Here is a 25806-nt window from a genome sequence, read left to right as displayed (position 1 = left end):
AAAATCTCCAAGGAAAATTACTTCACTGTTAGGAAAGTTGGACTGGAGAAAGTTAAGTTGCAAAGAGAGGAAGTCAAAGAGCTCCAAGTGATTAGTGGAGTTGGGAGAATGGTAGAGGCAACAGATGAATTGGACAGAATGAGGTAGAAAGATTTTAAGCCTGAGAAGTTCGAAAAGAAGAGATTCCAAATTACAAAGTCTCTGACAGGGAATGTCGGATTGGACATATGCACAAGTACCACCTTTGAGATGAAAGGAATCATACAGTGAATAATTTGGGCAACTGAGATGAGCAGTAGTTGAATCAACCGATAACTGAGATTCTGTCATAAAAAGTACATGGGAGTTTGGCAGACTACAAGTGGAAATGGAGATTGTTCAGATTAGAATTGAGACCACGTATATTTGTGAAATGGTCTAGGATGTGTTTGGGAGGTTTCGATCTTTTCGTAGATAAGCTTACTTTATTAGTTTGACAATTCATGGTGTATTCAATAGTAAAAAAAGCGTTGGGGGCACATTGCTGTATGAAGTAATTAAAGTTTTGGATATGGCATACACATGGTAAGAATATCATTATTATTAGCAGTTTGGTGCAAGGAAGCCTGAGGCTTATGCTGCACCAGCCAAAAAAAAAATTCTGAGTTACCCAGAGAGAGAGAGGAATCACTAAGAAAGAGAAGAATGATGATATTCAGGGTCCTGAGCTGGATATCATCATTCTTCTCTTTCTTAGTGATTCCCCCCCTCCCTCTTTCTCAGGGTAACTCAGAATTTTTTTTTTTTTTTCTGGCTGGTGCAGCATAAGCCTCAGGCTTCCTTGCACCATACAGCTAATAATAATAATAATATTCTTATCATGTGTATGCCATATCCAAAAATTTCATTATTTGATACAGCATATCTCCCCCCCAACACTTTTTTTACTATTGAATACACCATGAATTGTCAAACTAATAGGGTAAGCTTAGCTACGAAAAGATCTAAACCTCCCAAACACTTCCTAGTCCATTTCTCAAATATATGTGGTCTCAATTCTAATCTGAACGATGTCCATTTCCACATGCAGTCTGCCAAACCCCCATATACTTTTTCTGACAGAATCTCAGTTATTGGTTTATTCAACCACTGCTCATCTCAGTTGCTCAAATTATTCTCTGTATGATTCCTTTCGTCTCAAAGGTGGTACTTGCGAACACAGTTTTAGAGCTGTACCCTCGAAACGTAAGGAATATTGGATCTCACCATGATGTCCATCATAACCTCAAAAGACAGTCATACTGCATAATGGAAGAGATGGGGAAGGTTTGACTGCAACTTGGCTCTGGAGATTTAACATGGGTTCCACCACTTCAAGCACTTGATAAGCAAAGTGGTGGTATTACACCGGTTGATGAGAATCATTTACCACTTAGTATTGCCTTGTAACACAGAGGGGTGGCAATTCTCCCTGTTGTGTGTGCGGCACACCTTGACTCCTGCTTACGTTGGTTCACATCTAGGTGGTCACTCACAGTATGTTTGCACATGGGGGTTATACCCAGGATTACTAACAGTCCCACTATCGTGAAGGTGCAAGCAGCAGATTTGGCTGTCATAGACTGACCGGACTTCACCGAAATTGGTCCATTTGACTTGAATGTCACCCAAATATCAGTTCCATCAACGTTTTAGACTCCCAGGTAGCAAGTACAGCTTATCTGGCATGTCTGAGAGAATTTCAACGACAACCTCAAGGACCAAAATGTATAAATAATAATAATAAATAAATATTGGTCTCTGATTTATTAATTCATATAATTGGTCTCATTGCAAAAATTAGATGTTCTGTAGGAAAATTGAAAACAGATTTGGAATCAGCCTCTGGTGATCTTTCTAGTACACTTTTTTTTTTTTTTGTTTCCTGATTTTATTTTCCATGAAGTAAGTGATTTATATTTAAAGAATATGCCTTTGAACCCAACTCTTAATATTTTGCATAACAGCATTGACTCTTTCACGAGTGAGTTTCCTGGATATGTATGGGCTCTGATGAGTGAATATCTTTTAAAATTAAGTTTTTTAGAAATGAAAACTTTGTACATAAATGCTTTTAAATATTAATTTCTTATTTTGACTTGATTGCCCATTATTAATGTAAATTATTATCAAATTAAATCAAAATTAAAAATTTACTTTTTTTTTTTTTTTTTGAAGCAGTGATGTTTTCTACATCTATTTCAAAATCAATTAATTCAATTTCATCAACTTCTTGATCTGAATTCCAGAAAATTTTGGCTTCTAATCCAAAATTTAACAGCAAACAGGTGTTATGGTCCTTGCCTGATTTTCAAAGCTGTTTCCATGCTGCCATCTATTGAAAACATGTACACAGTTAGTTGGATATATAGATGGTAGCATGTATTGGAAAAATGTAAAGACATTTCAGTTTTCACATAAATGGATGCTTTATTTGATATATGATTGAAATGATATTCAAAAGCACAGCGCCACACATGAATTATATAGATCAACTTATTCACTCCTGAAAAGGTTAATTAGCTAAATGTCAAATACTTCATATATTATGACTTGTCCACTCCTTTTTTGGCTATTGTAAAAATTGTCTTATTAGTGTTGATACATATAAGTGTGTTATATGCATTCAAAAAGTAGCGTGTTAGCCTTTATAAATTGGCAGTGAGATCAGAGCTACTTTTAGAATTTGTGGTGATTGTGTACACTTTGTAATGTACTGATGTCTTATTCTTTCTATCCTGTCTACTATCTTTTAGCTAACCCATTAGTGGGTTAGCTAAAAGTTAGTATTAGGTGCAAGGAAGCCTGAAGCTTTTGCTGTACCAGACAAAAAGTAAAATTAATTAATTAATAAAAATAAAATATAAACTACTTATTTGATTCCTATCTCATGTAGGTGTATTTACAGCTGACCTTTGAATTTATTAAAGATGTCAGTCTCAGTTATACATGTAAGCAATTTATTACAATAATTAACAACTTTCTTGCTAAAAGAAAACTTCCTGCAATCTTCCTCTCCTTCCCATAATTTGAATTTTTGGGCCCTAGTTCCAGAATCATTTGTAACAGTGAAAATTTTACCCTCATTCATTTTACTTTCTTCTCTCAGAACCTTATACATCTCAATTAGGTCTCCTCTGAGTTGCTTAGTTACCAAGCTGTGGACCACATTGGGCACCCTCTTGCTGATTTCACTAGATGTGTTTCCCATTTTCCACTGATATGCTCAGTTCATGACCATAACTGTTAATATTAGCTCTCATTGATAATCATAATTTTTAGTTTACAGTCATAATTTTATTTTGGAGTTCTCAATCAGAAATTTATTTTAAATATGTATAGATTTGTTAAAGTAAAGGATATTACCTTTACCCAGCCTGTTGCTCGAGACAAACCTCCTGCTGCTCCACCTCACTATTTCTGGGGAACTAAGGTAAGAACATTTTATATATTTGTTGATATTATTTTTATTCTTGACTACATAATATCTATTTAGCATGCATGAATTTTTCCATAACTGGACCATAACCTTATGTCGATATGGATAAGTTTTTTTTTTTTTTTTTGTATCACCACAAAAATTCTTGTTTAGTGAAATTTCCCTTTAATCTGGGAGTATTGCTTCCAGTGTTGGAATAATAATCAGCCCTGTAGGAAAACTAGTTTGATTTTGTGATGAAAAATGATACTAAAATATAATTTTTTGCTAAATAAAAAAAAAAAAAAAAAAAAAGTTTGACTACATGCAACATTTAGATTAAACATAATATATAAATTAATATTAGTATAAGAATCAGTAGAATAATATATGAAGCTAGGCATATATGTCTGGATTGATCCCCAATATCTCCCACCCCCCTCCTATCACCAAATTGTTATTATATATTTAACCTATTTGCACCAAGGTCCTTCAAGTCCATTATCCAGGACCTTGGATGATGTTAGGGAATAGTTCAGTGCAGTTGTTGAAATTAGATACACGTTGTATGCTTTATTGCATTCAGTTTTCAAGTCGATCATCCAGGACCTTGGATGATGGACTTGAAGGTCCTTGATGAAGGACCTTGATGCAAGGTCCTTCATACAGTTCTTCAAGGCATCAGCTCTTCAGGTCCATATGATTTTGGGGGAATAGTTCAGTGCAGTCATTGAAATTAGATACATGTTGTATGCTTTACTGCATTCAGTTTTCATTTGTGGAGTCAATCGGCTCTCACTGAAGACTAATGCAGAGTATCCAGTGCTATTGGGCTTATGTTTGGCTTAGAGACAAATACTGTTATCTATGGTTCTGCTTAAGTTGCCGAAATCTTTTAAATTATATAACATAACCTGAATAGGATTTACCTGTTCAGGTGATGCATACTATTTATAAAGATTCCATTTAAATGACCTTCATTTGATTAAAATGGAAGTTTTAACTTCCATATGTTGCTTGGCTGTTCATTTAGGCAAAATACATTATTCATAGATAATCATAAGTTTGCTAATAGAGGCCACCCATCAGCAGATGAGAAGTCAGTTACTTCAAAACAATGTATTGTGGATTCACCTGTTCAGGTGGAGATATACAATTTCAAAATATATTAACAACATTGACAGAACCAAGGTCTCTCTAAGTTGAACATAAGCCTAGGCTTCAGTGCTGTGTTATCCACTGTAGTCTTCACTGTGCAAAGCAGTGATCCCCAAGGTCAAAAATCTAAAGCAGTAAAACATGTGAATAGTTAATTACTCTTTTGCTAAAAGAAAATTTTCTTATGTCTAGAGTGCAGTTATCCTTTGTTAAGTATATGTCCTAGAGTTTATGCCACCTCAAAAAGAGAAAAGACATTCTAGGCAGTTTGCCAAACATCTAAATTATTCTGCTTTATACTTAGTTTCTGGATTCTACAATTTACAAAACTGGAGTCTCTCCTCTAAGGATACCCATTTGAGCCAATAACTAAAGGCTTCCAACAAGTCTTGTCTTTATTCTTAGTGAAATAGATTTCCAGACCTTTGTAATACTCAATTTATATTTATTAAGTAATAGCATACAGTATTTTTATTAATTATTTTTTAAATTCAAAGTTCCTATAATATATAAATATTTGAATTATGAAACCAACAGGGATTACCTTTATTTTAGATATAGGAAGCTTCTTTTTCAGCCAACTCTCCTAGTCCAATGCGCTAATAATTCTTTGGGAAGGGGATATCAATTTTACAAAAAATGTGGGACTTCTCCACTGTCAGAACCATAGTGTTCAGACCTCTCTGTCTCAACATTGAGCGCTCAAGACTTCTGTCTTCAAACACCATACCTCTGGCAGCAAGGAAACCATTACATGGATTGACATAAAATTAAATTTTGAAGGTCTAAAAGCTTAATAAATATGGAGCGATTATTCTTTTTCGCTCCTGTAGCTTGACATTAGAATTAAAATTTAGGGGTCTAAAAAAGCTCAATGGGTATGGGGGGATTATTCTCTACATTCCTTAAGTCGGACCAGAACTTTTCCGGGTGTCATGTTCACAGCACTCGAGCACTTAATTGCTGTCTATTATCAAATTTAAAATATATTTGAAATAGAAATTTTCAAATATCTGACATATTATAGGTACCTCAGGAGGAACCAAAAAATCACTGAAGAATATTCATAAATACCATTATAAGTTTCTTTAATTATTTTTATCATTTTTTTAAATTATCAATTAATAATTATTAATTGATATTACTATTATTTTATCCATATCAATAGGTAATATTGATATTACTTATTGATATGGTCTTTAAAGCTACCATTAGGTGATTCTTGCTCTGTTCACATATATAGTTAAGAATACCATGTGCTCAGTAATATGAAGTGTTTTCAGTTTCTTTATCCTGAACAGTGGGGACTGCAAGTTTTGTATGGTTTATTTACTTGTAATTTGTTAATTCTTCTAATTTCCTTCCTCATTATAAAAATTTACTCATTCATTTCACAAATATACAAATTTGTACATAGCCTCAGTTCCAATCTCAGTTATGTCCATCTCCACCTTTGATCTGTTAAACCTCACTTTTTTTTTTGACAGAATCACAATTAACAAATACCTCAACCATCACTCATCTCAATTTCCCTAATTATTCACTCTAAGATTCATTTTGTTTTAAAGGCAGTACTTTTGCACATGTCTGCTCTGATATTTCCTGTCAGAGACTTCTATTTGGAACTTCCTCTTTTTGATCTCATATGACATAAAAGCTCTACTCCTTTCTTTCAAATTCAGCTGTCACCTCTATCTCCCATATTCAGCTTTCAAATTCAGCTGTCAAATTCAAATTTAGCTGTCACTTTCAAATTCAGCTGTCACCTCATTCTCCCAATTCTACAAATCATATAGAACGTTTTTCCTTTCTTTGAAACTGAACTTTCTTAACAGTGTGGTCATTTTCTATGGTGATTTTAATGTTCACAACTTCAGCTGACTGCCATTCTAGTTACACAGATCCTACTGGTTGAAATGCCAAGGCTTTTGAAATTACTAATGACAAGCTTGTTCATTTACCTACCAGAATACCAGACAAACTTAACAACAAATCCATCAAACTTGATCTTTTTCTCACAAGCAACCCTTCAAAGTACATGGTCACTGTTAGTGATGATTTAGGTGCCACAGATCATAATTTGGTGATGGTCGCTTCTCCAAATCTCTCTCTCTCTCTCTCTCACACACACACACACACACACACACACACACACACACACACACACACACATGTTCTCAGCATTGTGTCATTTGACATTACAATGACATTACTGCATAATTTGTATTTCTCTTTTTTTTTTCTTGGTTACTTTATTACTGTTTTAATTCTTCTAATTCTAATGTTTGCACAGATAGTGTCAGCAAAATTATTTTTGTAGGAATGAAATTCTTTATCCTTCATTTCACTCTAAAACAGGGGTGGGCAAGAGCCGGTCCACGACAATGTTGAATCCGGGCCCCCCTCTATAAGTGCATAAATATAGAAAATCCATACCTGACTACACTCGCCATAACCATAAACGTTCGGCTTAACTCGGTTCAATCGCGAATCGCGGTCAGTGCAGCGCACAGCAGTAAGCAGTGCACAGTTAACCAGGTGATTTTATGCAGCGTCAAAGAGTATTATTTCCTAATTATTATTGTAGCATTGATCGAACGAAGTTCCTTTGGGTTTGACTTCTTATTGAAAAAAATAATATTGGTACAAGATATTTTATAAGTCAGTTTATGCCTTTTCTAATTATTACAATTTTTAATTTAATATAATTTATAGCCCGTAAAATGAGCCAATTAAAAAAAAAGAAAAATTGATGCCGAATACCGCATTTTCAATGATAATTGGACTTTCAAATATTTAATTGCAAATATAGACGATAAAGCTGTTTGTGTGGTTTGTAACGAAACTATTTCCATTTTTAAAGAATATAATCTAAAAAGGCATTTTTCAACAAAACATTTCATAAAATATAAGCTATTTTCACCGGAACAAATGAAAATTGAAGCAGAAAATTTAAAATGTGGTTTGCGTAAGCAACAAAATACTTTGAAAATTTTGTCAAATATAGATAGAGCTCTGACAAAAGCTAGTTACATTGTTGCACATAAGGTTGCAAAACAATGTAAATCATTTTCTGATGGGGAATTTGTGAAGGAATGTTTGATAGATATTGCTGAATTATTATGCCCTGATAAAAAAAACTGACGTTTGAAAAAAGTTCTCTGTCACGAAGAACTCTTGGGAGACGAATTGATAATATTTCAAGTAATTTATGTGATCAATTAAAATTAAAATTGGAAGATTGTACTTACCATGCACTAGCTTTAGATGAGTCATGTGACATTACCGATACGAGTCAACTTTTAATCTTTATTCGAGGTATAAATCATAGATTTGAAATTACGGCGGAATTACTTTCTGCATATCCTATGAAAGACACAACGACTGGTGAAGATTTTTTTATAGCTCTTCAAGAAGCTTTGCAAAAACATAATATAAAGTGGGACAAAATTGTCAACACAACCGATGGGTGTCCTAGTTTGACAGGAAAAAACATTGGATTATTAAAAAGAATAAGCGACAAAATAAAGCGTATTCCAGGAAAAGAAATAATTTTCTTACATTGTATAATTCATCAAGAAACCCTTTGCAAAAGAGTTTTAAAACTGAAGCATGTTATATCGGTTGTAACGAAAGTAGTTAATTTTATTCGTGGAGGAGCTTTAAACCACCGGCAGTTCATAACATTTTTGAAAGAAATTGAATGTAATTTTACTGATATTCCTTACCATATGGACATAAGATAGCTTAGTCTTGCAAAAGTGTTAAAATGATTTCATGATTTGTTGGATGAAATTGTAAACTTCTTAAATGCTAAGGACAAGACAAGCTGAATGAATTTTGTGAATTAAAAGATGAACAATGGCTGAATGACTTTTTCTTCTCCTTTGATTTGTTTTTGCATCAAAATGAATTAAATTTATTATTACAAGGAAAGGACTATTTATTTTTGATATGTATACAAATGTCACATCGTTTACGAGAAAACTCAAGTTATTTTCGCAACAATTCCAAAATAAACAGTTAACTCACTTTCTGATCTTACAAAAAAGAGAAAAAAACTTGAAATGTAGTAGTAGTAGTAGTGGCATGTGATGCAAGAAAGCAAGTGTATGAGCTTATGCAGCATCAGCCAAAAAAAAAAAAAAAAAAAAATCACACCATTCCCTCCAAATGCCTGTCCAGTTCCTCCTTAAATTTATTCAACCTATCAACTTCCACGACAGATGGAAGTTTGTTCCAGCAATTAACCACCTGCTGGCTAAAGGCAAATTTCCGCACATCTATTCTACATCTGTCCTTTCTTAATTTGAAAGCCCCCTTAGTTTTGTAATCTGAACAAGTGGAAGGATCCCATCAGAATTCAGCGTGCTCAACCCATTCAAGGCCTTATACACCTAATTCAAATCACTGCGCAGTGCCTAGTCTCCAGCTACTGCAATTTGCAGAACTTAAGCCTCTCTTGGTATCCCTTCATTCCCCTCACCAATCTTGTTGCTCAAGTAAATCTACATCCTTCCTAAAATGAGGCCTCCAGACCTGTATGCAGTACTCAAGGCGTGGCCTGACCATTGTCTTATACAGAGGGACGATGTTATTTGTTGTTATTTGGTTTTTATGAGCATTAGCAACTAAGGCCATATTGCTCCGGGATATGCGGTGGTCATTCCCTGACCTTTCTGCATCCTCCGTATTTGGTGGTGACGGGCTCGAACCCCGGTCTAATCAAGAAGCGTATACTACGCACTGCTGCTCCTTCCCACCTGGCTACGGAGGCGCCTACAGAGGGACGATCACCTCCTTTTCCCTGCTAGCAAAATTCCTATATATCATTGACAAAACCCCATGACCTGCCCTGGCAGCCTGTCTGCATTGCTCAGAAAGCTTCATATCTGACTGCACAATTACTCCCAGGTCTTTTTCATTTTCTACCACCTTAAGTGTAGTACCACACAGTTGGTACGTTTCTCTGGGATTACTTTTACCCATATGCAGTACTTTGCATTTGTTAAGGTTAAACTTCAGTTGCCACTTCTTAGCCCATCTGCCCAAATTATCTAGATCCTGTTGCAGTAGCACACTGCCATTACTGTCATTAACAACCATGCCAACCTTTGTATCATCTGAAAACTTCGACATTAAGCCTGATATACCTTCATCAATATCATTGATAAATATACAAAACAACAGTGGACCCAACACTGAACCCTGTGAGACTCCACAGGGTTTGGTGTGGAGTCCCACAGGGTTCGGTGTGGGACTCCACTAATAATATTAGTCCACGAAGAGCAGCACCAATTGATTACCACCCTCTGTCTTCTCCCACTTAACCATCCTTTTATCCATTGTAGCAACTTACCCTTAATACCATTCTGCTCCAATTTGTACAATAGTCTTTCATGCGCAAATTTTCTTAAAATGTGTTGATTTTAAGAAATATGAGGCTATAATAAGTGACTTATGTAATGAATTTACAAGAAGATTTGATGATTTTCAGAAAATTTCTAAAGACTATCTTTAGTAAGCCTACCATTTAATTTTAATGTCAATGATGCACCACCTTGTATCCAGTTGGAACTGATAAATTTACAATCAAATTTAATATTAAAGAATCAGTTTGCTGAAAAAACAATAACGGACTTTTGTGCCTAGTTAAATCCAGAAATGTTTAAAAATATTCTGGATAATGCACAGAAATATTTGGCATTCTTTGGATCGACATACCTATGCGAAACTACATTTTCTTTAATGAAAAATGCAAAGAGCAAAATTAGATCAAGAATAATGGATGAAAATTTAGGAGCAGTTCTACGAATAGCCACTAGTGAATTGAATCCCAATTTTGATGAAATCATAAATCAGGAACATTCCAAATGTAATCCCTCACATTAAAGTTTTTGTTTTCTACATTTACTCATTGGTTATTATTTTTTAATGCAGTAATATAGTGCTGTTTAAACTGTTTTTTTACAATTATGGTGGATTTGGTTACAAACAAAATGGCAAAGGAGTTATTCCATTCTAAATTGTATCTCTTTAAATTCTTGAACAAGAGCTGGTAGCTTTAAAAGTTCAGTGTATATAGGTAATTTAGGATTTGAATTAAAATTGAGCAATGATTTTATGCTAGAACAAGATAAAATAAGAATACTTTTACATTTCATTTGTTTATATTTCTTCTAGGCTCTAAACGTTGCTAATACTACTATCTATGGTATGTATAGTGGATTTGTTGGAGCACCACATTTTAGAGCCATTTGTCGTTTGTTAGGTTACCAAGGTATTGCTGTAGTAATGGAGGAACTTCTAAAAATTGTTAAAAGTTTGGTTAGTTATTTTTTTTTTTTTTATTTTGTTATTATTTAAGATGCTGATATAGAATGATTATTACTACTTGAAAACACATTAAGTATACAGGATAGTTTATAATTTCATAAATAATAAAGCTGTGTAATGGAAAAATATATATAGGCTTGAGTTATCTGATTGCAAAAAAATTCAGCATAGATTTTAATAGATTATGCTTTTTTATTAAATGAATTAGACATAAGAAAATATCTTTGAAAGGATAATTGATTCTAGCAATTTTCTTGTACTGTTTATATTACCTTGTTTATTATATAAAATAATTTTGATGGGCTAAATTGGCAGTTTTCTTGATTATGAAACCATAATAAACACTGCATTTTTGAAGAAAAATAAAAAATGCAGTGTTTATTATGGTTTGATAATCAATGCTCATGGGTAAACACTGCATTTTTGAAGAAAAATTGTTTTATTAATAAAGTGGAACTTTTATTAAATTTTTATTTTAATCTTATGAATTATTAATGGTCATATTAGTTAGGAAATGGAATATCAATTGGAAATTTCTTTTCTCTCTATCTCTTTAATCTGTGAATTCTTTTTATCATGACTTGAAAGAATGTTTTTTAAGCTTAAATACAATAAGCATTAAGCTGAAAATATGCTGGATATTGTCACTGGAATTAAGCACTAGTGACATTGCCTGTTTATGACTGCCTAGTGATTTTTAACTGTTATTTTTCTCTATATTTCATATTCCTGACCTTGGCAGGAATTGGGAAAAATCATGGAGATGAAATAGTTAAGAATACAATGTAGCATCATCTAGATAAAGTGGTATTCTCAAGGAAACACAGCATGGTTTTGTAAAGGGAAAATCTTGTTTCACTAACTTAAGTTTTGACAGTATTACTCACAAGTTGGATGAAATGCAGGGAATAACTTAATTGTATATTTAGACTTTAGCTAAGTGTTTCACTCAATTCAGCAGTAGAGATTGCTATATAATGTAGAATATTTTAGGATCATGGGAAGGACAGGCCAGGAAGAAAAGGGTTGTGGTAATGGTTACACTTTAGAAAGAACTAGGTTTAAGAAGTAGAGTCCCTCAATGATCAGAGTGGAGATTTCTTCTGTTTTGATTTCCTTCATTGACTGAAAAAGGGATACAGGGCTTCATGTGAAATTTGAAGATATGAAGGTAGGGAAAGTGGCTAATGATGTCCAGTGTCATGTAGTGCTCCTTCAGAATGATATGGACAGGCTTCAAAAGTGGTCAGTTAAGAGGAACTTGTGTTTTACTTCTGCAAAATGCAAGGTTTTACACTGTGAGTATAGTAACCCACTAAATAACTTATATGATAGGAGTTAAAAACAATAGAGCAGAAGACAGATTTGCAAGTTATGAGCCAGGCAGGTGGTTTTCAACCTTTTTTTAATAACGGCACCCTTAAGTAATTTAATTTATTTTGTGGCACCCCTACTCTGTTTTCTGCCTGTTAGATCTGATTCTTTCTTTGTATAATTATATATATATATATATATATATATATATATATATATATATATATATATATTGGTATTAATAAGTACTAGATATGATGGAAAAATATCGGTTTGGTAAAGCGGTAGCAGTTTTGGGTGAGATACGGTGCAATATGTGGACACCATATATATACACACAATATTTTAAAATAAAATGAAAACATAAGCCAGTAGTATGGAAAAAACTGTAGAGCGAAAATTAACATAAAAATAACCCAAAATAAAACGAACGAACAGGGAAGGGAAGGGAAAGTAAAGGTAAGACATAATTAGCAGCCGAAAAACCCCTATATAATTTAGCACCTTAAATCCAATTAATAAAACCAATATAAAATTTAAACTAACACCAATTACATAATAATTTAGCGGTACCCCACTCGAAAGGTACCAGTTCCAAAAGACGTGAAATATCACCAAAAAGGGTTAAAGGAACTACTAAAAGATAACAAAATAAAAATAAAATAAAAATAATAGACTGACCATTATGCCCCATATCGACAGAGGACCACGAGGCCAATAATGGTCATGGAATCGCTGCATTTCAATCGCTATACAAATTATTGCAAAGGCGAAAAGATCGAAGAACCAGACCGCCCATTCCTCCCCCAATCGATCCACCAATGCAGAGGATTTACACGGCGGTGGCCCTTATGCAGCGAAAAATAAATTATAGAACAGACAGCACTCTAAAGCAGAGCCACACCAATATTTATTTATTTATTTTATTATAATTTAACTTTTGTCATTATTTAAATATATGTATATATATAATATTAAAAATATATATGTTATATGATATTTATTACAATAATATAATTATAAAAATTACATTTCATAATACAAATTATACATATACATTATATAATAATTTAATTCTTTATATAGAGGTACTAATTATAGATCAATTATAGATCACCACAAAATTAAAAAATAATAATAATAAGTTTAAGTAACTGTTCAGCACCACTTATGTCAATCAGGTAGGTAGCCTTTTTCATCTTGTCCACACGAGTTATGTCCAGTGTGTTGTGCAGAATGGTCTTATCTGTTATTATGGCGCGATCCCAGTACTTGTGGGTTTGGGTCTCTAGTACTGGCTGGGGTTCATACTTGTAGTATGGTACACTGTCTTTGGTCAACTAATATTTCCTTGCTAGCTTCTGATGTATTATCCTGGCTACTTGGTCGTGTCTATCAGAGTATTCAGCCTGGCCTCAGAAACGATCCAACACATCACCCCGCGATGATGTATTGGGTTGTTTCTGAGGCCAGGTGGCATTGTCGACATGTGTCATCTGACATTCCGGGCTCCTTTGCGATGTATTTTCTATAGTTTCTGGTGTTGATTACCTGGTCTTGGATGGCCAGCATGAATCCTTCAGTCTCGGGGAAGAGCGTCCCGCTTGTGATCCATGCATTGGAAGCAATGGTGTCAATGTGATCTTGATGGAGGTCATTGTAGTGTCTGCCATGGAATATCTTCTTTGCCCATCTGTCTAACTTCATTTCTTGTATTGTCTGGGCTGGAGGGGTTTCCTTGCTTAGGTTGAGTGGGGTATACCACTTATATGTCTTCCTTATGGCCTGGTGCTGTGTTGTTCTCAAAGTAATCCTTCAGGTTAACTATCGCTGTTTTCTGTTGTTCTATCAGGTCCCTTCCTCCCTCTTTCCGAGGTAGTGTTATTCTCTCCACTACTGACTTTGGGTGGTGTTGGCAACTCTTGATCATCATTGTCCTTGTCTTTCGCATGATATCTTCTAGCTCGGTGTTATTCCAATCTATGATCCCAAATGTCTATGTTAGTACTGGAGCTGCATAGGTGTTTAAGGCTTTAACTGTGTTCCCTCTGTTCAATTTTGCTTTCAGCAGGCTTCTGAGTCTCTGATGATATTTTTTGGTCAGGCACTTCTTGATTTGCTTGTGCTCTAACTGCTTGGCCTGCATCATCCCTAGGTATTTGTAGGTCTCTCCTTCTGTCATAGCTTCGATCTCTTTACTAGTCAGCAGCTGGTAGTTTCGGCCAACTAATTTTCCCTGGTGCCATGTGTGGGTCTTGCATTTTTCTAGACCAAATTCTATCCTGATGTCCTTGCTGAATTCTTCTGTGACCTTAATGGTGGTACTCCATTTGACCATTGTTGCGTAGATCTTCAGGGTCTCTATTAGCCAGCTATGAGGTATGGAGTCGAAGGCCTTACGGTAATCGATGTAGGCCGTGTATAGGTTACGGTAATCGATGTAGGCCGAGTATAGGTTGCGGTGCTTCTTGAAGGCTTGCTCCATAACTGCGGCATCTATGGTTAATTGTTCCTTGCATCCTTTGCTCCTCCGCTTGCATCCTTTCTACTGTTCGACCATTATGTTATGACTCTCTAAGTGGTCTGATATCTTCTTAGTTATGCAGCTGGTCAGGATCTTGTACATCTTTGGGAGGCATGTGATTGGTTTATATTTCGCCGGGTTTCTTGTATCTTCATCTTTAGGCTTCAGATATGTGACTCCTTCAGTGAGAAACTTTGGGATTGTCTCCAGGTTGCTTATCATTCGAGTGAACTGCTCTGCTAGGTGCATGTGTGTGTGTGCAGGTGAGCTTGTACCAATAGTTGTGGATATTATCAATTCCCGAGGTTCGCCAGTTGTGGGTGTTCCTGATCGACTGTTTTACTACTACTTCTCGAATCTCCCACTCTCTCATCGCTTGTATGTCCTTCATTTTCTTCCTTTCTACTTCTATCCAGGGTGCTCTGCTGTTATGTCTTACTTCACTGCTCCAGATATTTTCCCAGAACTCTTTGATCATCTTCTTCTTGGGTGGTCCATTTCCTGCTTTCTTGTGTTCACCGAGTTTCCTGTAGAAGGCTCTTTGGTCCTCATCGAAGATTCGGTTGTTTATTATTATTATTATTATTATTATTATTGCTCACAGTTATCGCTTATTATTATTATTATTATTACTAGCCATATAGTGCAAGGAAGCCTGAGGCTTATGCTGCACCAGCCAAAAAAAAATTTCCAAGTTACCCTGGGGGAGAGAGAGAGAGAGAGAGAGAGAGAGAGAGAGAGAGAAGAGAAGAGAAGAGAAGAGAAGAGAATCACCAAGAGAAGGATGATGATATCCAGCTCAAGACCCTGGGTGCGCCAAGCCCATACGTGCCAGATGTGAGCCCCTGGGGTTCTGACAACACTCTCAGTTGTTACACTCTCTGACTTTGTGTCATAGAAAAGTCTGTCTGGCATACAATTGTTATCAATTAAACTTTATTATATGTATGTATATTCAAGAAAATCATGTTATATATGGGGTCAGCAGGTGTTCGCTTATATCCGCGGTTTCAGCCATCCATGGTAGGTCTTGGAATGTATTCCCCATGGATATGTGGGTCTTCCTGTATTCAGAACTCTCAAGGTGATGGAGAATATGTCTAAAGCACTGCTGCAGGTGTTGTATTTTAAAAAGTTAATTAAAAATATATGTTTGTAATATAAAAATGGATTTTTCATAATGGTGTTTGTAATGGACTGGAAATAAAGGTTGCATCAAAAAGAGAACAGTTTTGAATTATTTTTCACTGATTTTTAAGATTATAAATGGGGATAACTTTTTACTCCATTTACCCAAGTGCAGTATGAGCCTCAGAAAACATTGGTGTGACTGGTTATAGGCTAAGTAATAACAGAACTGGTGTTTTAACTTAAATTGGCTACTACATGACTTGAGTAAGAGTGCAGCAAATAGTTCTTTGATAACCATTTTGTTGTAATGGAAAGGATAAATGAAAGAGAATATAGAGATAGAAGAACTAGGTTAGAATAATATAGAGCAGGGGTGGGTAAGCTTTTTAAATGGCGGGCCAAATAAAACATCTGTGACGTACAGTACACATGGCCCAAATTTTTTTTATTTTTTAAGCTTTCTACGATTTTTAGAATTATTAAAAATGGTATATAATGAAAAAATTGTCATAAACAGTTTTATGTTATTTATTGTAATATTTATATATATATATACTCATAACATATAATTAATTTTATTAATAAGAAAAACAAAATACAAATTCAAGATAAAATTACAAAAATATAATTATAAAAAAATTAAATCGAAAATTATAATTTCAAAGATTTTATAAAACCTTCAATAATCTTAGTTTTACAATTATGCATTGCGATAGGTTTCAATAGATACCAGATAACCTCATAAAAATAAAATGGTAAATCCCTTTCAAATTATTTACTTTTATTTGTTGATTATTCACCAACATTTGCCATTGAAATGCATGATGAACTTGACTGCAATCACATTCTGCAGAGCCAAGAGTCCGGAAACCACTACTGACTGTGTGCAAATCTATGCCTGCTTACCAATGTTGCCAGAAACAGTATGCTTGCTTACTGTTTGGCAACACTGCTGCTTACTCAAGTCGTGATATATGGCACGAATTCAAATGAATTCAAATGTTGCACAATCAAAATGTTAAAAACCATTTAATAATAGCAAATATAATAAAAATTACAATAAACATGATATATATTTTTCGGCTGGCCATTTATTATATATATTTTGAAAAACCATGGGCTGGATTACGCACATTTGCGGGCCAGAAGTTGCTCACCCCTGGTATAGAGCATACTACATCTGAACTTTTTATTGTAGTATTCCTCTGAATATTTGTTAATTGAGCTTGGATGTCTCCATATATAAGTATAACAAAAGTACTGCTGTCTTATCTGTTTGTAATCATGGTGGGTGATTTGATCTTTAGTATTCAAATGTATTTAATTTATTCAAAAAAGACACTGTAGTGCTGATAAACTATGCATAGTTGCTAACTCTCCAGGTTTATGACTGAGAATCTATCATTTTGACACACTTTGATCTCTTTGCAATAACATAATTTTTCTCAGTCTTTTTTGTTTTACAAAATAGTAACAACAAAACTACATTAAAACTACAGAAATCAGAATTTTTTTTAAAAATTCTCTGAATATATTATTTTCATTAATGAATATGGCTGTAATAAACACCTGAGAATGGTTTGCCGTAATTGTTCAGTAAGCCATAAAAAGAAAGCCCACTTTATTTTGTAGGTTTTTTTTGTTTCCAGTAGGCAATAAAGGTTAATAAAAACTTTATAAAGTTTATTAAAAATTAGTATCATTAAAGATTTATTTTCAAAGAAAATAACTGTATGGGATGGCAATCCCTTTGACTTGCATTGTCAATAGAGCTTAGAAATACAAGCCAGAACAGTTCCCTCCACATTCATTCAATAAATTCATAAAGACAGCCTTTCATGTCAGCCACAATTATAACAGATTGATGGATGATGAACTGATCAGTAGTGTGCAACATTCATAGCACACTTTACCATAAGTGTTTTATACATATGATAAAAAAAGATTAGTGCAGTTCCACATTCGTTATGCTATTAAGGTGATTGGTGTGCTGGTACAATCCAATGAAGTGTTACAACTTCAGATATTTAATACATTCATGGCAGAAGCTATGACTTTATTCATACAACTTGGTAAATTGTTAATTTGATAAGTTGCGGACTTACTTTGGCAGTGAGCTGACTTTCTATTGTGACCTCTTAAGACCAATGTTTTAAGGCCACAAGGAAATTGTGCATCCTTGTGTTATTCAAATTCTGCTGGCTTCAAACAGGATATGTTGATATAAAGAGATACAAACATGATATAAAGCTTTGGAAAGGCTCATGACAGCCAGGTCTAAAGCAGTGCATTGTTATAAACAAAACTTTCCAGGCACTACAGTGTCTTTTTTGAATACATTAAAATACTAGAGATCAAATCACCCACCTTGATTACAAAACAGATAAAATAGCAGTACTTTTGTTATACTTATATATGGAGACATTGAAGCTCAATTAACAAATACTCGTGAGGAATACTACAATAAAAAGTTCAGATGTAGTATGTAGTATACCAGGGGTGGGCAACTTCTGGCCTGCAAATGTGCGGGCTAATAATTTCCAAAAAGGGCCAAGTCTGAAACAGTATCTTTCTTGAAGCAGCTTTAGTTAGTTGATGTCTAATTGATAATTCAAACAGAAATCCACAGACAGAAAAATCTGAAGTAAGTTAACATTTGAAAGTACTGTACTGTACTGGAAAACTAATCCTATGGCTGTGTTTTAATATAAAATTTTTATGTTATCAGTGTACTCCTGCAAAAAAAAATTAAAAATCCCCCCTCCTCCTTACAGCTACCCTCCAGCTTATTAAAAGTTAACAGCTTTGAATGTGAATGTGCATACATACAATTTTGGATCATGAAAGTATGTTTAAGAATGTAAGGTATGGAGAAATGATCACTGATATAATATAATTAAGTAGCCATCTGAAAGGTGTATTTCACTAGCTTTACCATTTTACGTGGTCCACGTGAGTATGATTAATTGTTGCTAAGTTCATCTAACCATGGAGGTTGGTGAATTATTATTTCTGGAATTTGTTAAAGATTAAATATTTTTATCAAATGTTTTCTTTCCTCATGTGGGATTTCCCAATTGTTAGCAAACTGAAAATAAAAATTTGATTTAAATTAAATTAATAAAATCTACTAATAGAGTGCATTTGGCATTAAATGAAAAATTTCATTAGTCTGATTGAAATTGACTTAATAGAACTTTTTTTTTTTAAACATCCAGAATTCAGTGAAGTTTTCAACATACAGATAGTCGTCGACTTATGACCTATGCACTTTACGACTGATCGACTTACGACTGCTACTGCATCTCGCACCACGTTTCAGTCTGAACTGAGCATACATACAAGATTGTTGCTAGGAAGAATGCAATACACAATTCAACCCCCTCTCTTAATTAATGCAGTGCTCGCAGATTTTTCTACTACACTCACAAGCCCTATCCTTGTGGTCCCCATAGCCCTGAAGCCTAATGGGAACGCAAAATTTGGCGCGAATAAGCTAGTCTTAATCTGTTTAGTCAGCTTTGCCATCACAGTTGAACAAAACATCTTACCGATGTATGTTTGTCGTGATTCATGCATCTCGATCTCTGTTTGCATACATATTACGTTCACTATTTTTGGTTCAGTTATATTTGTGTTACAATTAGCATTTTTTTAAAACCCCTAAACATGTCAACCAAGAGGAAAGTGCCTTTGTCTACTCCTAGACCTATCAAGAAAGAAAGAAAGAAAGGCCATTGATTTAGACACGAAATTGAAAGTGATCAAGCAGCATGAAGAAGAAAAGAAGGTAAACCCAATCGCATGTGATTTTAAGTTATCTCATTCTACAGTGTCGACAATTTTGAAAGACAAAGAAAGGATTCGTGAAGTTGTTAAAGGTTCAGCACCCATGCGAGCAACAGTGATAACGAAACAACGTACAGGGGTCCATCCATGAAATGGAAAAATTGTTTCTTTGGATGGAAGAACAGATACAGAAGTGAACACCCTTAAGCCTTCTTACAGTGCAGTCGAAGGCTAGAAGTCTCTTTCAGATGCTGAAGAAACGTGTCGGAAAAGATTACACTCAGACATTTATAGCAAGTACGGGATGGTTCAAAAGATTCAAAAGAAGATTCAACCTTCATAGGGTTCGGGTCACTGGAGAATCAGCAAGTGCGGATGTGGAAGGAGCTCAAGAGTTTGTTAAAAGTCTGGATGAAATAATTACGGAAAGAGAGCATCAACCAGAGCAGCTTTTCAACGTGGATGAGACTGAATTGTTGTGGAAAAGGATGCCAGAGCGCACTTACATTCACCAAGAAGTCAAAAGCATGCCTGGTTTTAAGGCACTTAAAGATAGGCTGACTTTGCTCTTTGGTGGGAACATCGCAGGTTTTAAACTGAAGCCTTTTTTAATTTATCATTCTGAAAATCCCCGTGCTTTAAAGAATGTAAACAAGCACACTCTGCCTGTATACTTCCTTTCAAACCGAAAAGCCTGGATGACTCAAACATTGTTTGAAGACTGGTTTTTAAATTGTTTTGTACCTCAAGTTTGTGAATATTGCTTCAAGAAAGAAATTCCTTTCAAAATTGTATTAATCTTAGATAATGCACCTGGCCCTCCACCTCCATCCAGATGTAAAAGTTGTTTATTTGCTGCCAAATACAACTCCACTCATTTAGCCTGTGGACCAAGGGGCAATTGCCACATTTAAGGTGCACTATCTTCGAACCACTTTCGCCCAATCTATAGCCGCAACAGATGCCAACCCAGAACTATCTTTGCGAGAGTTTTGGAAACAGTACGATATTTATAAATGCATCAAAAATATTGCGGCCATGTGGGAGGCTGTGACAAAGAAATGCATGAATGGAATCTGGAAAAACTGTCCAGCATTTTGTTAATACTATTGATGAATTTGATAGTGAACATGAACTTGAAATGGTTACGGAAAATATTGTAACACTGGCAAATGGACTTTCTTTAGAGATTGAAGCGGAAGATGTTGAGGAGCTGCTAGAGCAAGAATCTGGAGAACTTACGAATGAAGAACTTATTGCTTTAGAAGAAGAAAGAATGGCTGAAGAAGAAAGGATGGAAGATGAGAAAAATGAAGATGAGGAAGAACCAGAAAAAAAATTCACCACTAGAGGGTTATCTGAAGGTTTTTCTATACTAAATAAACTTCTTACACAATTTTAGGAAATGGACCCAAACATCGAACGATTTGCAGGGATTGAATGGTACAAGATGCTTTTCGGCCATACCATGAAATTTACGAGCAGAAAAGGAAACAAACAATTCAGACAAAAATCAACATGTTTATGAGAAAAACAACTCCCACTACATCAAGTGGCGGTACTGATGACCTGTAGCCAAGCACGAGTGAGCAGTAAAATATTTCTTATCTATTTTCTACATATGTTTTGTTTAGTTCTTTAAGATAAAATATTTTTTAGGTTTTATACAGTATTTGATATCTTTTTCATAATATTTTTTTATTTTTGTAAATAGTAAACCAATTGTGTTGTACACAGTGTCTGATTTACCTAAATTGGTCCGACTTACGTCCAGATTGCTTTACGACAGGTCGGTCAGAATCTAACATGGTCGTAAGTCGACGACTACCTGTATTTATAAATAATTTATTAATTATTTCTAATCTGCTTTGCTGGAATGAATTTTGCTTTGCTATTTATTTTTATATATTAATTTATCTATTTCTTCCCTTCCTTTTTAGATCCAAGGGACTTTACTTCAATATACTACAACACTAATGAATGTGATGCCCAAAATTTGTAAACTCCCTCTGTATGATTATGGCTCACCTGGTAAATATAATTTTTAAATCACTAACAGTAACTGAAAATATGTTGTAATAATTTAAGGGTGATTATAAATGGGTATTGCTTTTCTTGGACTAATGGTTATTATTGAAGTTCCTCAGAGTTCGTTACTGTTCAGAGTATTTATTAACGATATTGATGGAGGCATATCAAGCTTACTGTATATGTTTGTAGATGGTACAAAGGTTGGTAGAATGTTTAATGACAGGAATTAAGGCATGCTACTGCAGCAAGACCTAGATAAATTAGGCAGTTTGCCTGAGAAGGAAGTGGCAGTTGAGGTTGAACGTTGGTAAATGTAAAGTAGTATGGTATCCTGAGATTACTGCATGTGGGCAGCAGTAATCTCAGGATACCATACCAATTAGGTATACCACATATACCACACTCAAGATGGTGGACAAGAAAGACTGAAGTAATTGTACAGTCCAACATCACATTCTCTGAGTAGTGCAGACAGGCTGCGAGAACAACTCATGAAGTCAATGATTTACAGGTCTGGTATATTAAGAAAGATGTGGATCTCTTAGAACAGATGCAGAGAAGAGCAACCAGATTTATCAAGAACACAAACGGGTACTCTCACCACAAAAGAATCTGGTTCTGCAAATTGCACCACTTGGAAACTAGGCATGAAGATTTGATTGAAGTGTTTAAGGCTTTAAGTGGATTGAGTAAACTTAATGGTAATAATATTCTAACCCTTAGTCAATCACACAAGGGTCGTAAACTTAAGTTGAAATGGATGGCTACAGGTTAGATGTGTGAAAATTTGCTTTTAATCACAGAGTAATTGAAAGTTGAAAACTACCATCTGGTGTTGCGGAAGTAGGTAATTTGAGTAAACTTAAGGCAGAATTAGACATTTTTAGAGAGGATGAACAGATTGTTGATGTGAGGTAGCTTCTTTTTTTTTTTTTTTTTGTTGATGTTTATGCTTGCTTCTTTGCATCATTTCTGCTGCTGCTACTACTACTACTAAATTTTTGGGGTTTTTTTTTTTTTTTTTGTATTATTATTATTTCCAAACACAATCAAATTTAAAAAAGGTTACATTAAATAATTCCAACTACTATCATTTAAAAACATTACATTGTCATATTTTTTAATTATTTATATAAAAAGTGATTGAATCAAGAAGTACAGTAGACTTGATATAATGGCACATTGAAATCGGATGTTTACATACAGCGCAGATGTCTTGCTGGGCCGAAAAAAGAAAATGGCAAGTCACGTGATCACTGTATTTGTTTACGTTCGCCATGTTGAAAGTGAATTCTGTAGTGATAGCACGGATTATGCCGCTGTTTTACATTTATTTTAAATGAAAAACCCCTCACTATGGCTCCTAAAGTTAATAAACCTCATACAGAGAAGAAAAGAACAACAAAATTAAAGCTTAGGGACAAACTTGATATAATGGCTGCAAGAGTAGCTCATGGTGTCTTGCCAATGATATACAGGAATTTTTCTAGCAGGGATAAGGAGGTGATTATTCCCTTCTTTAAGGCAATGGTCAGGCCACACCTTGAGTACTGTATACAGGTCTGGAGGCCTCATTTCAAGAAGGATGTAGAGGTGCTGGAACGAGTACAGAGAAGGGCAACAAGATTAGTGAATGGAACAAAGGGTTGCTCTTAAGAAAGGCTTAAGTTTTGCAAATTACAGTGTCTGGAGACTAGGCACCGGCGAGATGATCTGATAGAGGTGTATAAAGCCTTGAATGGTTTGAGCATACTCAGTGCTGATGGGATTCTTCCTCTTGCTCAGAATAATCACCTGAGAGGGCATAAATTCAAATTGAGGAAAGACAGATGTAGGATAGATGTGCGGAAATTTGCCTTTAGCCAGCGGGTAGTTGGTTGGTGGAACAGACTACACTTGGTCGTCGACTTACAACCTATGCGACTTACGACCGGCCACACTTACGACCACAAAAAAATAGTAATAATAATAAATAAATTAATAATAAATCAGGAAGTCACTACTGAGGACATCCATAACCCAGGTGAGGAGGCACATCGATGATGGGAGGCCTGAGGACAGCACCAGGTACATACACTCAGTCGCTCTCTCTCACATACACCCAGTCGCTTTCAAGCATCTGTTGCGTGTGGTGCATTAATTAAAATTCTACTGAAATACGCATAAAATGTTTAGTAAAAGGAAAATGCCTTCATCTATATATACGCCAACTAAGAAGTCAAGGAAAACTATTGATTTAGAGTGTAAAATGAAAATTATCCAGCAGTATGAAGGTGAAAAGAAAGTGAATACGATAGCACGTGACTTGAAGTTATCACATTCCACGGTATCGATGATACTTAAGTACAAAGAAAGAATTCGGGAAGCTGTGAAAGGTTCTACACCTATTAAGTCTACAATTTTAACCAAAAAATGACAGAAACCCATCCATGAAATGGAGAAATTGTTGTTTGTGTGGATGGAAGATTTAATACAAAAAAATACACCCATTAATCTTCACACAGTGCAAGCAAAGGCTAGAAGTTTGTTTCAGAGTTTAAAATCATGCACCGGAGATGATTACGCAGAAGATTTTCAGGCTAGTACTGGGTGGTTTAAGCATTTTAAAAAAAGATTTGCTTTGCATAATGTCTCTTATAAATAAACAACTCCTACCTCAACCAAATAACATGACCCTGACGATGCACAACCCAGCACAAGCAAAGATTAAAAATTGATTTTGTAAATTTCATTTGTATTAATTTTTACATTAATTTTAGATTGTATTTTTGTGTTTACAGTACATTATGTACAGTATTATTTTTCACATTATGTACAATATAATTATAGATTGTAGTTTTGTTTTTTTATAAACAGTATGAATAATAAACCAATTAAAATGTAGAGAACATTTGAATTTATCCTCAGAGAGAGAGATAGCCTAGGCGTAGAAACGAAGGTATGTACAGTATCGCTAAATAAAAGATGAAAACATTACTGTATTTAAAATGAAAAATAAAAGATGATAAAAATAAATTATAAAGATGATAAAAAGATTAGAAAGGTTAAAAAATACTGTTAATAAATATATGGCCGACATACGACCAGATCGACTTACGACCTGTCAGTCAGAACAGAAGTCGGTCGTAAGTCGACGACCAACTGTACTTCCATCCTTTGTTGTGGAAGTTGATAGCCTAAATAAATTTAAGGTTGAGCTGGACAGGTATTTGGAACGAACGGAGGGGTGAAATGGGAGTGTTTGTTTTTTTTTTTTTTGTCTGATGCTGCATAAGCTTGCTTTCTTGCATCATATGCCACTGCTAATGCTAATTTAAACTATTACATCAGGATCACCTCAGAAAGTGTATTGTGTTCTCTGGTCGATTTGCCTGTTTTGCTGCACAAAAAACCCCAGTTTCTGGAAGTGGGGAGAGCTTGCTATCTATGCCTGAGACCCATTAACTCAGCCATGGAGTGAAAAAAAGTCCATAAAAGTTCCTTGCGTCATTGGTGGGATTCGAACCCGGGCTTCCATGCGATGTGGGGAGGACAGTGATGATATCACTGTGCTACTGCACAGACTAAACTTGATATAATAAAGAAAATAGAACGGGGCATAAGCAGGAGTGTATTAATGGCAGAATATAACATTGAATCATCAACGTGTGTGTTTTTTATGTGTAGTTAATAAAATTGCATTCTTAATCTATTTCTTATTTAGCCTCATTATTTCTGCATTAAACATATTAAAAATAAAATTTCTAGATAATGAAAAAATTGAAATAACAGCACCTTGAATCGTCAAAGGTGCCTTTATTCTGAAAGTCTACTGTAATTTATTACTGTTATACAGTTCCATTCTAGATTAAATTATTTAACATCATAATTTCAAGTTTATATTGTATGATTTGTTCTTACTGATTTATTTTGAATACAGTCAAACTTATATGGAATGGAAACATAAGTCTCATATCAGTACAAATAAATAACAGTAATTTTTATCATTATATGCAAAAATTCAAGTGAATTTGGAGCAAAGGCCTCTTTCTATGAGAATTGAAAAACATTACTGTGCAGATAGGGCATAACTGCAGTTTATACACAG

At 34.7% G+C, this 25806-nt stretch overlaps 1 protein-coding gene across 2 annotated transcripts in view; it reads left to right on the top strand.

Annotated features, from left to right (window-relative positions):
* Cyfip (Cytoplasmic FMR1-interacting protein Sra-1) overlaps window positions 1-25806 on the top strand; it is a 425647-nt gene that overhangs the window by 331366 nt on the left and 68475 nt on the right. For both annotated transcript variants that reach the window (XM_090369296.1, XM_090369295.1), the window contains exons 20-22: window positions 3361-3451; window positions 10778-10921; window positions 21629-21719. In XM_090369296.1, the coding sequence (XP_090225422.1) occupies window positions 3361-3451; window positions 10778-10921; window positions 21629-21719 (326 nt within the window). The remainder of the gene's footprint in view (window positions 1-3360; window positions 3452-10777; window positions 10922-21628; window positions 21720-25806) is intronic.

Source organism: Mastigoproctus giganteus, chromosome 3, assembly GCF_048544385.1.
Source record: "Mastigoproctus giganteus isolate SK-2022 chromosome 3, ASM4854438v1, whole genome shotgun sequence".
Taxonomy (NCBI): domain Eukaryota; kingdom Metazoa; phylum Arthropoda; class Arachnida; order Uropygi; family Thelyphonidae; genus Mastigoproctus; species Mastigoproctus giganteus.
This window is presented reverse-complemented; position numbering and strand designations above follow the sequence as displayed.